Source organism: Nyctibius grandis, chromosome 19 (assembly GCF_013368605.1).
Source record: "Nyctibius grandis isolate bNycGra1 chromosome 19, bNycGra1.pri, whole genome shotgun sequence".
Classification (NCBI taxonomy): Eukaryota; Metazoa; Chordata; class Aves; order Nyctibiiformes; family Nyctibiidae; genus Nyctibius; species Nyctibius grandis.
Window position 1 is genome coordinate 5,918,719 of NC_090676.1, and position 14,336 is coordinate 5,933,054.

The 14,336-nt window shown below is 39.3% G+C and overlaps 1 protein-coding gene across 6 annotated transcripts; it reads right to left on the bottom strand.

Annotated features, from left to right (window-relative positions):
- Window positions 1-2,861: 2,861 nt before the first annotated feature.
- Window positions 2,862-12,834, bottom strand: RAE1 (ribonucleic acid export 1). Of its 6 annotated transcripts, none has more exons than XM_068416318.1 (13): window positions 12,590-12,687; window positions 12,127-12,223; window positions 11,869-11,973; window positions 10,938-11,030; window positions 9,359-9,445; window positions 8,289-8,375; window positions 7,985-8,056; window positions 7,328-7,435; window positions 6,884-6,990; window positions 6,723-6,798; window positions 5,992-6,186; window positions 4,291-4,376; window positions 2,862-3,706 (listed from the first exon to the last, which is right to left on the bottom strand). In XM_068416318.1, coding segments are annotated over exons 1-13 (1,161 nt in total). In that variant the 5' UTR covers window positions 12,637-12,687; the 3' UTR covers window positions 2,862-3,705. The 6 variants fall into 6 exon arrangements, with proteins under 6 accessions (XP_068272419.1, XP_068272417.1, XP_068272418.1 ...); XM_068416316.1 differs by having other exon boundaries at window positions 2,862-3,815; XM_068416317.1 differs by having other exon boundaries at window positions 4,285-4,376.
- Between the last annotated feature and the right edge of the window lie 1,502 nt (window positions 12,835-14,336).

The window sequence follows — 14,336 nt, forward strand, 5'->3', positions numbered from 1 at the left end:
GTTTTAAACCTACAGTTTCCTACGATAGCAGTATGAAAAGTAGTCAAGTTATTAAGATTTGTCTTAGAAAGGGAAGTTAATTACAACACTGGGAACCAATAGTCAAGCTCATACGCTAACTCACTCAGCTCCACCCTCACCTAATTCTAAGCTCTTAAAATGTCTGGTCCCCAAACATGCCACCAACACCTTTCATAGTACCTAGGTTTCCAAAACTCAGGCAGCCATACAGATGTCTCTCTGAGCAGCTAAAAGAGCATCTCGTCGTTTGTTCTAAAAAGGTCTTGGTTTACATTTATGGACAGATATCATGTACACTCCTGTAAAACTCAAAAAGTATCTCCATCTTGTATGTACCTTCATCCATTCTGAGTATTTTGGGATAGCTTGGTATTACAAATAACTGTATCTTGCATTATAGCACACGTGCAGTAGCTCTGCACGGCACTGCCAGCTCCACACAGAACTCCAGTGCAGCCAAGTGTGCAGGAGTCCACGCTGCAGGAAAAGCTTTCAAGAAGCCACCAATGCTGCCATCTTCTGGCGCAACAGAAGATTTACAGCAACAGCTTTAAATTACACCTTTAGAGCATTTTGTGCAAACTGCAACTGCTAGTGTAGAAAATTTTATTAGGGAATTGTTTTTATTCTGAATTTGATCCATTCATTATTTTGTGTTGCAGCACTGATGATGATGCTTACCTGGCTGGTAAACTGAACAATCTAGGGGAAATGTTATGCACAGTGAATCTCCATCAAAAACTTTTGGAAGAAGGTAGCGTTAGTCTTACTTAGCGAATCTGGAGATGTAAAAACATAACAGCATAAACCTTAACACTTCACTTTGCCCTGGTTCGTCTCTACAAACAGCAACAGCAGAAAAGCAAACGAGAAATAAGTGGCTTCTATAACTTCAAAGGCCAGACAGTGTAAACCTTTTGAGACTGGTTTGACACAATTCCTTACAGCAGACCGTTGCCCAAGCACCTCGTCTGCGAACAGCACGTAATCACAATTAAATTGAAACAGGTCTAAGCAATAGTTTTATTGAAATTTCCCACGTACACCTAACCCCACCTCTATCCCAAAACCATACTTTCTGGAGAATGACTCTAACCTGTTTTCCTAGCTGAGGAGCTAGGCTGGAGTACTCACCAATTCAGCTATTGTGTTTCATCTGACAGATGGTAAATTAAGATACTCTGCCTGACTGCTTGCCATTGTGCGAACACGTCTTGCTTTCATTTGTGAAAGCTTTAGCAGACAAAACTTTTTGACAATTGCTTCATTTTCCAAAATACACTTTATTAAACCAACATGCAAGACCACTGACATGTGACACTAACAGGAGGAAGGTTAAGATAACTCATCTGAAAATGTTTATAAAATGTCCCCATTTTGGGGGGCTTAACTGAGTCGCTCTTTATGCCAAAGATTATTTATCTGCAATAAAACACAAACATTTGACAGCAAACTTTCAAAAAATTAATGAAAATGAGTTATTTGATAAATCTAGCATTCCTACGGTTAGCTTTGTGTACACGTTAGAATCTTACATTCTATTTCATTCAGGTTTTTTGGACAGGTAACTGCCATTGAATAGCAAGTTAATACTCCAGAACCAGTGCTAACACTTATTTGTGTGTGAATAAGCTCTCGCTACATGTTTGATGCTTGAAGGGATACAGCTGTATGTACTTTACAAGAGAACCTCGCAATAATTCCAGGGAGGAGTAAATTGCCAGTGCATTCTCTTAACTTGGGTAATGGAAAACAAATCAGTTCAAAGTTTGACTCTGTCCTCCCAATTGAATATATCTAATGAGCACAGCAACATAATGGAAAATATGCCCTTCTAAAATTAGACTGAACAATTAATGTGATGACTACTTAATTCTGAAACCTCGCTGACAGATAAGGAGAAATTGATTCCAACAAGAGAATAAGAACTCAACATATTAATACAAAACTGTGCTACCAAACAAGAGAGACTTACCAGTGCTGGCTTCATAATAAAAATATATTTTGGCTAAACTTAGTATCCACTTAAGTAGGTGCAACCCCATCGGATCTAGCAGAAACATCCCTGCTGAACTACAGTAAATCTATTTTCTCATCACTCGTTCACATTTTTAAGTATTTAAACAAAGAAACAGATTTTTTTAAACAAGAAACAGATGATACATTCCATTTTCCCTGTTTACACCAGTGGGAGTCCTGCACACAAGATTTTTTTTTTTTGCCATCAATGATCACACACACTCAACCTTTAGCATGCAATTGCTTGGTGATATTCATTTGAGTGGGAAGACTGGAAAAATGTGCTAACAACCAAAGATTACAGTATAACTATCACAACCTTTAAAAATAAAATTCAACAAAATCAAAAGAAATGTTTGAGCAAATGACCAGCTATTGATGTAACTGCTGGAAACTTTTTCGTATCTTAAAGAAAACAAATAGTCCATGAATATGAAGTCTAAAACCATGTAAAACATAGAAGTAGCAGGAAAAAAACTAACTTGAGAAATATAACTCAGAAAAGAGCACCTCTAAACAACAGCACAGTACACTTCATGGACTTTCCTCAACTATACCAAACAAGAAATACACACCCAACAAAAACTGATGACCGCTGTAAAGAGAAGAGTCTGAAGTTAAAGGACCAGTAAGCTACAGAGAGTTTGAGGATAGTATAATTCATTTGTACTAAAGACAAATTGTCAGGTGTTTGGCTGTTGAAATAGCAAGGAACTTGATTCATTCTCGTACAACAAAAGGCCTTTTACACTAGTCCTCTTAATTCTTTTGACGCAAAACCACAGGAATCATTCATAATGAAACAGCAACTGGAAAAAGCATTAGATTTCCAGCTCAAGCAGCTGGAGGAAAAGTACTTTACTTGCAGAAAATGTATCTGAAATACAGTGAAAGGACAAGCTGCCTTTAGAAATGAAGCACATTACCTTGCCCATGTTATTATAATAGAACTTCTGACTATAAAAAAGCATTTAGTAAAAATTTTATTTGAAATGTAGCATGAATCCATAATCATAAGTGTTACAACATACAGTTTTACAGAGGATTTTTACAATATGACAGATATTTCTATACCTGCGCCCCCCACTTAGTCATTACCAAACAACAGTTAAACAGGAATAATAAGCATTCACTTCTAAAAAGAAAACTTTGGCATGTTTACAAATGGCTAGTTAAAAGTAAACAGTGGTAGATTCAAGTCAGAAAGAGACCCACTTGTTTTGTTTCACAGCATTTTTGATCAGGATGAAACTCACCAGCACTATTTTCTAGTTAAAAAATGAGTCAAAAATGAGTCTAGTCAAAAACGAGTACTTTTTTTCAGTCCAGAAAGCCCTGTTAAGGGACAAAAACATGTTGAAAGAGATGTAAAAGAACCAACTTTTAACTCTAAAAGGTGTCAGTTTTAAAGCAGTTTAGGCCACTGGTATTTTGCACACATTGTTTTGGTCATGAACAAAACAAACCCTTTAATGGTTTGCTCATGCTACTGAACTGTCTATCACTTGGCACAACTGACAATTTCTCTTTTGTACTAGAGAAGCATGAGTGTCGTTGGCCCAAAAGTTATGTCCATCGCTGGAGTGTTAATAAGAACTAAAGTAGAATTTGCACTCGCCCATCTTCTGTCTTGAGTTTCTGTCACTGCTGTTGGCCACTTACGTATCTACCAAATTAATCCAAAAAAATGAGGGAAAACAATTTGAAAGGCATTTCTTCCTTGCGTACAGTAGACAGTATTTCCATTTTAAAAATCAGAAAGCAACGAAAGAACCCTGGAATAATAAGTAAAAACAAGCCTCCTTTGAGAAGAATTACTTGCAATTCTTTAAGTACTTACAAAAAATACAGTATTTATACAACTTCTCCAGAACTATTATAATTAACATATTTTAATGTAGTACTAATAAAATAAATCCATAGATACAAACAGTTGCACTTATAAGCAGGAATACCTAACCCAGATTGAGATTTTGCTGCAATTTCATTATTGCTGTGGAACAGACAGTGCTTAAGTCATGTGAATGCTGGCCTCTCTTTCTTATAACACATTGGAATATCTAATTTGAAAAAATGTTCTCCAGCAAGTCTGAACACATTTAATGTAATTTTTACAGCTCCTGCTAAATGTTAGCGATCCAAAGTTGACTGAATCGTGGTGCAACAGGGCACAAATGACAGAAGAGCAGTGGAGTAGAGGCAGGAATGGCAGAAAACCAGTAGAGTAACACAAGTCAGACTTACACTCACTACTTCTTATTCCTAGGCTTTAATTCTTCTGCTGCATTTCGCAGAAAAATGTAGTTTTTCTTTTGTGGATTATAAAATTCATGACCCTAAAAAGAAAAATCATCTGTATTTACTCTCTTCAAAGAAGAAACATCAGCATTACCTTAAAATCTAAGAATATGAATATTCCATTAGTTTGGTTTATTAAGATTTAATCTTAAAGTCTTTAAGGCCAGATATTGGACAACACTGGTGGATTAGAAACAGCTTACTATAACAAGTAACTACAAGAATTGTGCATATGAAGTAAAATTTAAGGGATGTTTACCCATTTTTGAGGTATAAAAAAGCTTTTCATAAAAGAATAACCACGTATCTCTAAGCTCTACTTTAGAGATGCAGCATAAGAGCTCAATATGATTTTTTTTTTTTTTAAATGTCATTCTAGGCAGAGAAGAAACTAAAACTTTAATGGCCGTCCAGTTTCACTTTATATTTTCTACCTTTTAAATTAAATAAGGTCACATTTTTTCAAAGTGAAGCCCAAGTTCTGTAGGCAACTGCAAAAATACTTCTGTTCTCCAGCTGCATATGCAAATATACTATTTTGCATATTAACATTATTTGTATACATATTATCAACTCAATATGCAAGTATTCAAATCAGGGAGAGTAAACACTAATAAAGTTATTAAAGTTCAACACACAACTTGAACATTACCAACTCCACTTGACATAAATGGTTCTAGAAAGGAAATTTAGTACCTACTGGTTTTACTACTTAATATTGGTTTACAGGTCTGAAACATGTCGGTACGTAGCTACCATTGCAGTCTACCCCAGCGTTTCAAACAGAAGAATTCATCTGCTCTAGCATCTAACAAAGTTATCTTACTTTGGGCAGCATCCAGAAGACTAAATACAATGCAGTAAATTAAAATTTTGCTCTCTTTGTGGCACGCAATTGAGCTCATCTGTGTAATTTCTGCATTCATTTCAGTCAAAAAAACATGGAATATTATTCTCAAATTTAAAAGCACTAGTTACAACAGGAAAGTAATACTTTCAATGGAAGTTGCCATTCCATTAAAATCAGTTACATTTCAACCTTGCTACCCCCTTCTTAAACTATTAAAAAGTATTGATTTTCCATATATTATGGTTTGTTGTGATTCTCTTGCATCTGTATGATTTATTGTTGAGTCAAGTTTGGAAGAGAAATACATAAATAAGTGCCACCAGAAAGCTGCACTGAGTGGTACTGGAAACTTAGTACATGGCACTCAAACACTGGTTTAAGTATTTATAACCACAGTCACAGATTTTTTTAAAGTTAATCTGCACAAGAAGCGGAGATGTGCATTTCAAAGAGATTTGTGGGAACCTGTTATGGTGCCACACTGCCCTATGACACTCCCCACAGCAGAATGTGTGTGAGCAACCAGAATAACTTCTAAATCATGAATTTACATTTTGCTCATCCACATTTGCAAAATAGCATTGTTTAGCAATCTTACCCAACTGAAGCTAAAAACCAAAGAATGCACAGCTTCAGTGTTAAATTTCACCAGATGCCTGAAATGACCATTGTAATTTTTCTTGCATGCTTGTGACATTAGAAAGCCTCAGCTACTACTTATAAAGAACAGTGAAAGCCTCATGTGAAAAGGATACTCTTAGTTGTCAACTGCAAGTATGAGTATCTGTCTAAACCTTTCTTACCTTTGACCAATCGTAACTGGAAGCATATGCGAATATATTGCCATTATGGTTGAAACAACAAGCTGATATTGGCTGGTCAAGTTGTTCTGATGTTTTTAGCTTTGTTCGTGCATCTTTATCCCAAAAGCTGAATCTACCATCAGATCCTACTGTTGCAAGAGTACCATGGACAGGGTGAAATGCTATCCCATTTACCTGAAGAATCACGAAAAACACTATGTAAAACACCACACATATGAACAGGTGATGGGAACACTCACAACACATGTCCTGAATCCCGAGAGAGGAAATACACAGGAGAGATTTTTTTTCAACTAGACATAGTTCTTGGGTGTTTTTAAACGTTTTCAGGTATGTTCTCAGGGAATAAAAAACAAAACAAACCCCACCAAAGCAACAAGGAAAGCATAACCTTTTCTGTAGTACCTAAAAATTCAATGCATAATCCCAGTACACAAATATATTAATTATTGTTTCAATATCAGCAAAATTAACAGGTGTCATCTCCAGCAAGATGACTTAAGGAATGATTCACTGGGTGCTTGTTTTAAGGGAAGTACAAAAATTTGTCTTTCCTCTTAATGTATGACTATGATTGGTCTTTAAGCATATGTCCAAGATAACTTTAGGCAAGATAAAAGGTCAAGGAGAACAAACAATTCATAGCCAATTTTATACTGAGTGTATATTGCCCTGTATAAATGATCTAGTGGTATATGCTGAATACTTACAGCATAGATATCCTGAGGTGCTGATGTGTTTGTTCCATTGGAGCGATGACATTTGAAAGTGAAATTATCTTTTGCACTGGGGGGAAAAAAAAAAAGTCTTTTTACTTTCCTCACTATAAACTGAGCAATAAAGAAAGGATGTTTTATTAAGTGATACTTACGGATTTGGGGGGTTGATATAATGAATAGCTACTCTTCCTTCAATACTTCCAAGGGCAAATCCAGTAGGTTTGTTCACTTTGTCTTTAAAAATAGCAACACAACGATGCTAAATTTGAGAGAGAGAGGATTTTAGACAGCGGCTGAGGGACAGATTTTCTGAATGCTATTTTCCATGGGGACACAAAACATCACATATATCAATGCAAAGTAAGCAAAAACACACACAAGGTCAAGAGATAGGTCAAATTCTGAGTTTGGGCGACAGTATTTACATTTCTAAATCCTTATGAAGATCAGCAATAGATCAATGGCAAACCAGGACATGTGCCATGCCAAGATAAAGTTCTTTGGTTTTGAAACACTGTTTGTTTTTACCAAAAAATGGCAAGCCCAGAATTCCAACAATCTGCATAAATATGCTTGTAATAAATATAGTAATTTACCTGGTGTTTAAGAGGAGATTCTATTCTTCTAAATTCAGAAGGCTGATTCTCTAACTGATAAACTATCAAACCCCTTTCTGCAGTGGCCACAGCAGCCATAGGATGAACCTGGATAATGTTGTAAAATAGGTTCGAAGAGAGACACTTGTGTTAATACCATGGCAGAGAATTCTATTTATTATTTCACAGAAATCCCTGAAGAAGTTAAAGTAATTAGACTACTTTCTGGGGGAGAAGGAGGGCAAGGGGAAGAAGAGAAAGAGCAAAGTTAATTTCTAGAAATATCTTCAAACAAAACAAATCAGCTCTTACCTGCCATTAAAAAATTAAACATATCAAAAACCTTCTCATTACTAGCTGACCCTTCCACTGTGAATCACAATAGTGGTATACAAACTCATCCAGAAATAAGGGTAGGTCAGCCCTAGTGCTGATTTGGTTTTGGGATGCTAGGACACTAAGCATGTTTTGTATGATGCAAATACCTGTTTTCCAGAGGCCTGATCAAGATCAATTTATATTTTCTTGCTAAAATCACACAGAGATCGAATACAAACAGTCAGTATTTAGTGCTAACCTACAGAAGCCTGAAAGACTGCCAGTTTGCTCATATTCCCAGTCATCTACCTGACACTAGTATCATATATCATGCCTTACCACATCTGCACAGTAACATCTTTCAGGGAGCTGCAATGTCATCATAGGTGTTGGTGAACGCGTATCCCAGAACTGATGGAAGCAAAAAAATGAACAAACTTATGCTTGGAGTTGAGGATACACCATTTAAATTACTTTAGTAAAGAGAATGCAATTGTTGCAAGTTGTTTCATTCTTGTCTATAGTCAGAATACTGCAACTCTGAGTTGAGGCTATGTTATTAACCTGTTTTTTGTATTAGGATTTAACAAAATATTTTCACTTCTTTGCTTTGTGTCCATTTGTTCAGGTAAAAAAATCATACCTTCAAAGTTTTATCCCAGCTTCCTGTCATCACACAGCTATAATTTGGTGCTTTAATCCAATGGATAGTCTTCACAGGAGCATCATGCTGAAGAAAAAAAGGACAAACACACATACATTTATTAAGATAACACTCCACATTTCTTGTTTATGCTCCTCATATTTTTTGTGTGTGTTTACACTTTTTATCCATTCAAGAAATGTGATTCATTACTTCAGTCACAGCAGTTAGGATAAAGGTTGGTCATGACCTTATTGTGTTATTTAGTGCTGTAAAATCACCCACGTAAGAAAAAAATGGTTCGTGGCACAAAGAACTTCAATCAAGTCACCCTATACAGGAAGATGGTCACAGCAGAAATACAAATTATGAACAGCAGGGCTTTCTATTTATTTATAAAGGATATTATCCATCATGCTACAAATCAACACTTTGTAATAAATAATGTACTATAATTAAACTAATAAAACCACCAGCTTCTTCTGACAGCAGCTACAGAAGAAAGGCCTATGTTAATTACACCAATAAGATTTAAAAATCAAGGCTGAGAATCTGAATTTTATCACCTCAAATAAGATACGAGAAGCAATCATTAAAAGGACTTTCTTCTTAAATTATGTAACTAGTAACTCATTTTAGTCACCATAACTACACATGCTATGAACAGACAGTCACTTCTAAATTGAGAATGTAAATTATAATCCCTGTTACTGCTGCAGCATAAAGCTGGTATTTGTGAAGGTGAATTCAATGATTTCTTAAAATTTTATTTCACCTATAATGCAGCAGGGTGACTTAGTGAGATCACTGCAGCAATGGAAAGAGCCCTCTCAAGTAAAATAGAGGAAATAGCTGCACAGGTTGTTCAAATCACTTTGATTGCAGGTCTCCCTATTCATGTGCATGTCAAGATCTCAAAAATATAAGTAGTACCCCACAACCTCTTCTTCATACAGCAGTATCTACTTCAGAAGCACTAAATATTAGCTTAATTTGCTAATAAAGGTAGCTTCTAATAAAAATAGAAAAGGAAAAAAACACACCTAATAGCTTGGAGATTGCTTACTTACTTGTGCAATCTGAATAGCTTGATTACTGTTGAGATCCCACATTTTGGCAGTTTTATCACAGGAAGCAGTAAATACTTTACTCCCATCCTAAAAAACAAGAAAAAGGCCAAGAGATTAAATACCTCTACCATGCAGCATCTATTAGAAACCTGTCAGGGATTGCAAGACAAAGAAGAAACATAAAAATGGAAATTTATTTACAACTGTATGTGATGGTGGTGCATTTAGGGATGCCATCAAAACAGACATTTCTCTATGCTTGCCCATTACCATTTCCTTATACCTACCCATTAGTAACAAAGGTTAGGTATGAACACACAAATGTTACTTGCTCAAATACACTGAACCAAAATACTCAGTGAATTTTTTTAAAAGAAGAAAAAAATATCCCATAGGTAATTTTACCACTGCTTTTTTTTTTTTCCCCCCTCTGTTTTGAAACATCATGCAAACACTGATGTCACGGTTTAAAGCTGGGCCAGCTATTAACCAGGTGGCAGATGCTCTCTGTTAACCCTCTCCCCCCCCGCCCCAAGGGAAAGGGAAAGGGAAAAGGGAGAGAGACTTATGGGTTGGAAAGTTAAAACAGTTTTAATAAACTATAATAATGAAAAAGAATATAATAACAATAATAATAGAAATAACCAAATATATACAAATATGTACAAAACCAAGATCAAGAGCTTGGAAATCCTCCTCAGGCAGAGTTGCTCCCCCCAGTACAGGCAGAGGGGAAAAGGCAGTACCTCCCCCCAGCACAAGCAGAGGGGAAAAGGCAGTAGCTCCCCTGCCATCACACCTGCAGGCTTTTAACTGGAGAATTGGCAAAGCTGGTACCAATCAGTGGGAGACAGGAGGGCCCCTCCCTCCTGGGCCCCACCTCCAGGAGGCAGTGGGTTAGTGATAAATAGGAAATTGAGAATGACGTGTATGGGATGGAATACCTCGTTGGTCAATCTTGGGTCACCTGCCCTGTCTGCTCCTCCCTGCAGGTGCGAGCCCCCTTCTGCTCTTCACTCATAAGCAGTGAGGAATTTAGCAGTGACCTTGGTTTCTCTAAGACTAATTGGCCTGGTTTGGGCCAAACCAGGACAACCGATAACTGCCTTTAAACATTTTGCTAGTCAAATCACAAATAGCTAATTTCAGAGATTGTGCACCGTTGCTGTAAACATGTTTTTGCAGAATTCCATGGGCCTGGCAAAATCTTACAGAAAACCACATTGTATATTGCAAAATACAAACAACATACAATGGAAACTCAGCTTAAAATACAATACTGTTTTATATTCCAGGTTCTCCACTCAAGGCCCTCTGTAAATTTTCTTTTAAACGAAGAGAGAAAACTGTGCTACCTATTATCTAGGTTTTAATACATTCTTACTTTCAGATTCACTTTTACCCTTATATGCCCATGCTAGTCTATTCTATCAGGACCTGCTTAGCACATATTTACAGTAACATAAGTCTATACAAAATCATGGCTGCATCTACATGTGGCACTCGTGTCTGTCTGGAAACCACATGCCAACTATTTAGAGTTTTGAGAAAAATTGTTTATTTTTAAACAGGAACATACATCACTCCAGCAGCCATCTAGTACGGGCCCTGCGTGCATCTGCTGAGCCTTCGGAATTGTCTGTCCATTATCTTGAACTTCCCAGCAGCGAACCTGTAGCAGGAGAAGCGTAGACAGATGTAACATATGAACACTAAGAACTTAAAAGACTTCTCTTCTTTAAGACCCTAGCCTTAGCTCATCCAACGAAAAGTATTATTATAAACACCAAGCTTTTTTCAGAACTAGGGAAACCTTATCTTCTCTGATTATGTTCCTTTGATCTGTACAGCCACAACCCAACCCCACAACTTCAAATCCTCAAAAGTGCCTTATGATCATGTAACACCTCCCAGTGCTCTCCTAGAGAGCCCTTAAGTGTCAGCTAGGAAGAAGCTGCCTGCTGCAGGCTACCGGCCAACAGAACAAACACATCAGTTAAAAAATGTGCTGACGTTTGTCTTCCTCTCCCTGTTTGTGCCAGTTGGGATCTCACTCTTCAATCCAAACAAACTAAGGTTCCTGGAACTAAATCTTTCTCAGACTACACTGTCAAACTGGATGATTTACCATTGTGTTCATGGTTCCTTCACTGGGCAAAGCATAACTATGTTAGCGTAATTGTATAAGAAAACGAAGCTAAAAACCAAACAAGTAGGAAAAAGAAAAATCAAAGTAATAAAAACCTAACAGGGAAAACATTGACTACATATTCCAAGCTGAAGCTTAAAACACACGGGCAGAGGAATGACTGAAGATCACAACTGAATTTCTCAGTTGAAGCAGCTCAGCTATGTCAAACTTAGTGCCTTGGCACCAAACACAAATTTTGCAGTTCTGCAAAGTGGAAGATTTTCAGGTGCCCTGGCACAAGTCTTTAGGATCAGATTTTGCAGTTTAGGCACCAATGCTCCCACTTTATTCATCTGTAGGTCTGATTGTGAGTACTTACATCATTTGCCCACGATCCTGCAATGAGAAAATTACCCGGCAATGTTGGCGGACTAAATGCTAAACAAGATATGCTGTCATCAGGTGGAGATGTTACTTCAATATCCTATAAAGGACAAAAGACAAAATAAAATTAGCCACATTTGAAAACTGTGCACTGAGATCCTATTAATTCTATAGGGTGAGTTAGTAGGTACTGCCATCACACATTAAAACACAGCAGAAGGACAGAGGTTCCCATGGGGGCAAACGCACATACCTTCATGGGATTATGGTTATCTGCAGTCGTACTGCCAAACATGCTGGTACCTCCAGAACTAAACCCCGACGTTGATCCAAACAGACTCATCCTTGCCCTACAAACGAGGAAAAGGCTGACTGAGTCCTGCGAGGCCCTCAGGCATCCCTAGGGTGTCTCACCGCAGCCACTGCACCAGCACACCCCTCACCGCCCCTGAGAGGCACCCAGAGATATAAAAACATACGAAATTTTTTTTAAAAAATCGCACTTTTCGTTGCAGTTGGATCCCTGCCATTTCCCGCTGCAGGGATGCCTCTCCAGTCCCCACCTGGCGGAAGCTAACCCCGCCATGCCCCTCAACCCAGCCCCGGCACCCCCGGGCTGCGGGAGACCCAGCGGCCGGGGGAGCCCCGCGCCCGGCACTGCCCGCCCCGGAGGAACTCCCCCCCGGCACACGGCCCAGCCCCGTGTCTATGCCTACTGCCGGCCCGGCGGGGCAGCGACGACCGGCGTCCGAGGACGCGCCATTTCGCGGGGGTCCCGCCGCTTCTCTGCCGGCAGGGCAGAACCGGCCGGCGCGGGGAACGGCCGTTCGGGGGAGTGCATTGGAGCGGGGCCGAGGGCGCCGTTGCCGACGCTGACTCACGCGTGTAACGGGCCCCCTCGGGCCCACTGCCTCCAGCGACGCGGCCCAGCAGCTAAAGCGGCAGCAGCGCGAGGGCAGGCCGCGCCTCTCTGCGCAGGCGCCGCGGCCGGCGGGGCGGTGTCGGTGCCTGCGCACTGGCCAGGCGGGGCGGGCAGGGGCCGGGCGGAGGGACCGAGTGGGGCTGCTGGAGCCCGGCGGAGAGGCTGCGGCCGGGATGTGTGCCGGGCTGGAAGAGCCCAGTCCGGGCGCCGTGCCTGCTCCCCTCGGCCCGCTGGGGACCTCCGTGGCGCTGCCGCTAAGGAAAAAGAATTCATTACTTTTTTTTTCCCCTGCGCTGTGAGGAGCGGGCTCAGCTGAGCAGTGACGGCTGTAGCGCTGTGCCAATAAGGTGTTTTCTTCCGACGTCGAGGGAGAACAAGTGGTCAGAGGGGTCGAAACGCACCCAGCTCCCCTTGGATACTACAGTGGCACTAATACAACTACTGCAGCTTGGGGAAGCGTCACCTATTTAAATTAAAATCGTGTTAACCTTTGGTAGAACACTGTGACAAGTATTTTGGAAACTCACTCTCATGAAAATAAAGGCCGCCTTGAGGTCAGACACAGAAAAGCTCTCTGCTGCTGAGCCCCGCGGGGGCCTGCTGCCTGTGCGTTGGGCTGGCCCTTGTGCGGTAACCCCTGTCCCGTTGCCCCCGCTGGCGGAATAGCCATGTATTCGGTCTGCATCTAGACTGACTGTGCACCCGGGCTCTAGGAATTATTAGCAGGTAGTAACACTGCTACTCTGCAGTAAACCAAAAAGAATTTTAATTCTTTCTGAATTTAATACTGGTGGAACAGTAGTAAAAAAAAGAAAACCAAACACAACTAGATAAGTCTACTGAAAATACTACCTGTAAGATCTGTGCTGATGACTGTATAGATCAACTTCGGAAATATTTTCTAAGCAGTCAATTTGGTTTCCTCACATACAATTTATTGTACTCTTTAATCACCACAGTTACCGGCTCCTTTTTACTGATTTACAGCCAACTAAATAAAGAACATGAACAAGGGATTCTGTTATGATGTGCATCATTAACAGGCTTGTTTATTAAATTCTTAATCAGTAACATCTGCTTGCTTACTTGTTCATTGAAGACAAATAGTAATTTGGTTGCCAGAACATTTATAGCTGCTTGAGGTAAGCAGAAGTGAAGAATTACCTACGACTTTTTGGGTTGAGTTTACAGCAAACACAAAAGGCCACAATGCTGTACCTAAAATAATTTCCAAAAGGAGGCACGTGCAATAAGTTGTAAACAAGATCTTTTACTCTCTTCAAAAATAAAAAGGTTGGTACAGCATCATCTCGTGCTTTAAGACAGAAGGCAAAGAAATTCCTTGAATCATTTTTGAACTTCTTTGTGGCCGGAAAGAACGTATCTCATTACCTTTTTAGGTATGTACCATTGCATTTGGCATTGTTACAGTGCAGAAGCCACAGAATGGAAAGAATAGTATTCTGGAAAAGAATCATCATTTCTCTTATGGTTTGAAAGAGCAAAAAGAGATAATGATAATCTAGATACAGTGATAAAGA